This window comes from Ictalurus punctatus, chromosome 6 (assembly GCF_001660625.3).
Source record: "Ictalurus punctatus breed USDA103 chromosome 6, Coco_2.0, whole genome shotgun sequence".
NCBI lineage: Eukaryota > Metazoa > Chordata > Actinopteri > Siluriformes > Ictaluridae > Ictalurus > Ictalurus punctatus.
In genome coordinates this window covers 16,482,686-16,485,509 of record NC_030421.2, presented here as the reverse complement: position 1 = coordinate 16,485,509, position 2,824 = coordinate 16,482,686, and the positions used below count along the sequence as shown (strand labels likewise).

At 41.3% G+C, this 2,824-nt stretch overlaps 1 protein-coding gene across 1 annotated transcript in view; it reads left to right on the top strand.

The window, feature by feature from the left end:
* Positions 1–163: 163 nt before the first annotated feature.
* Positions 164–2,824, top strand: part of slc49a4 (solute carrier family 49 member 4) — a 43,894-nt gene continuing 41,233 nt past the window's right edge. Inside the window, exon 1 of the mRNA XM_017469513.3 lies at positions 164–479. Coding sequence (XP_017325002.1) covers positions 164–479 — 316 coding nt within the window. The remainder of the gene's footprint in view (positions 480–2,824) is intronic.

Below are 2,824 nucleotides of genomic sequence, written 5' to 3'. Positions count from 1 at the left end.
GCGCAGTAAAGTTTGAATTCTGGAAGCTCGAGCTGTTGTTGTTTACGTTTGCGGAATCTCCTGGGAAGGAGATGTTTGTGTAGTTTATTATTATTATTATTTTTTATTTCACCTCGGACACTTCATTACACTAAACGAAGACAAGTGATTCCGAGTCGAATCAATGGGTGCCGTGGAGAGCACCGAGAGGGAGAGGGAGCCGCTGCTGTGGCCGAGACAAGCCGAAGCGAGACAAGCCGAAGCCAGAGTCCAGGCAGTACACAGCAGCAGCAGGGTGTACGGACGAAGATGGCTGGTGTTAAGCTTGTTCTCAATGCTCGCCTTTTTACAAGGGATGGTGTGGAACACATGGGGCCCCATCCAAAACTCTGCCAAGCATGCTTTCGGCTTCTCATCTACGGACATTGCCGTTTTAGTCATTTGGGGACCCGTGGGCTTCCTCCCGTGGCTCCTGTTTGTGTGGCTGATGGACAAGAAAGGTTAGTCACTATCTGTTTACGTTGCTGATCTGACTTCCTTGTGTAAATAAATAGCACAAGGAATTTTCAGCATCCTGGTCTCATAGGGTACAAAACTCGCTAAGAAATGCCCTAATTGTTACTTTTTTACTTCGTTTGCTGCCCTGTGGGAAAAGGATGTATTAAAAATTCTTCTCCACTAGTCCCTGTGAGGTTCTGGCTTTTGTCAGACGATTGTCTTGGTCTAGTTCTGACTCAAAACTCTCTCTGAAAGGGAATTTCAGAGAGAGTTTTGAGTCAGAACTAGACCAAGACAATATGTGGCCCAACACATTATGCATCCATCCATCCATCTTCTATACCGCTTACTCCTTTCAGGGTCACGGGGAACCTGGAGCCTATCCCAGGGAGCATCGGGCACAAGGCGGGGTACACCCTGGACAGGGTGCCAATCATTATGGTGCAATAATTTAAAATCACAGAGTTGTCAGATAGTCATTCTTCCAGGGTCTTAAAATCTACAGGGTGTCCAAAAGTTCTCCATACGTAGGGGAATATGTTTGCTAGCATCGCTTCAGTTGTGCCTTCGTCAGTGGATGTTTGTGGACGTCCACTTCTCGGTTGGTCTGCAACACTTCCAGTCTTTTTTAAATTTGTTAAACAGTCTCGTGTGTGTGATGTGCCTACTATAGTTCCTGTTAAAGTCCATCACAGCCTTGTGACAGTCTCCTGATCCAGACGTGGGAATGATTTCAGTGTGTTTTTCTTTTGTTGAAGGCATTCTTAAAGGGGGAAAAAATGATAATATAAACTAAATATGCAATTTTTTGGAAGATATTTTGCTACAATGTGTTAATTTAATGTGTGTATGGAGACTTTTGGGACACCCTATACATTAAATAAGTACTACAAGGGATTTGAATAAAAAGAGTCAACCACCTGAAGCTGAACCAGTGAGAATGCGTTTATGTATGAGTGAATGGATGAACTAGGAATCGAGTGAGCCTTTTGGAGGAAGTCTTTCAGTAAAGTTGCAGCAGCATCCATCTATCCATCCATTTTCTTGACCTGGAGCCTATTTCAGGGATCTCGGGGCACAAGGCAGGGGACACTCACATTCACACACTGCGGTCAATTTGGAACTGCCAATCAGCCTACAACGCAGGTTTTTGGACTGGGGAAGGAAACCGGTGTACCCAGAGGAAATCCCAAAGCAATGGGAGAACATGCAAACTCCACGAACAGATGGCGGAGGCTGGAATCGAACCCCTAATCTTGTAGGTGTTTGGCAAACGTGCTAAATCAGTTGCAGCAGCATTTACAAAAGAACTATTTTCACAAAATTCAAATGCAAACTACGCAGAGTGATCTTGCACCACATTTTAGCATGGTCAAACAGAAAAAATCTGTGGCCAGATTCACATTGTACACTTTTAAGTCTTTGGGCAAAATGGGCTTGTAAGCATAGGGATTTCTGCAGACAGATACAAATCATGCAGACTGGTATAACACAATGTCTCATAATACACAGGTTATATACTGTCTGTATTGTTAACCTAAGACTCCATATATTATCATTGAGCTGCCTCATGTTGCTCTTTGTATTTAGTTATATGACCTAAGAGTTCAAGGTAAATGAAAAGGCAAAGTCAGTTGTGCAGTACTGCTGAAGTAGGTTTATCAGTGCTTAGTCAGGTTTTTTTTTTTAATGCTTGAGATTCTGTGTGGTCTGCCTATTGCTTTTAAACAGGTTTTCAATCATATACTGATCTAAATTTGACTGGAATCTCTTTTCACATGACAGGTCATCAGATGATCCTTTGAAAATGACAGCACTTTAACCTTACCATAAAAACGAATGAGAATCCAATGTATGTGTTGTATTTTGAAAAAGTCACGTGGAGATTTTGTAATCAAAAGGGCACGATTCCTCTTTGGTCCTCCTCAGTTATACATCCTGCTCAAATTTGTCAGCAACCCGCACCCCACCATAGTTCAAGCTTGACAAATGACATATTGTATTTAATGACATAGGTAATTAGATATAATTGAATTTGTGAAATATTTCCAACAAGTTGGAACATAAACATTACTAATGTAGCTACAAGTGCTACATTTTAAAATGCCCATGATCGCTGAGTTCATAGATTGTTTTCTTCATTTATTTTTTGCACAAATACACAATTTGACATGGATTCGAACAAGCTAACAATTGGAGAATGCATGAATTAATTAAGATCCTAGGTCCTTAAAATACAATGTTAATGTAATCGTGACATGTTTTTATTGGTCCAAATCATTATTGTGTAAATCCTGCTGTTGTCTGTTCTCATCACTAATGGCAGAAGTGCAGGCTGTTGAGTTTA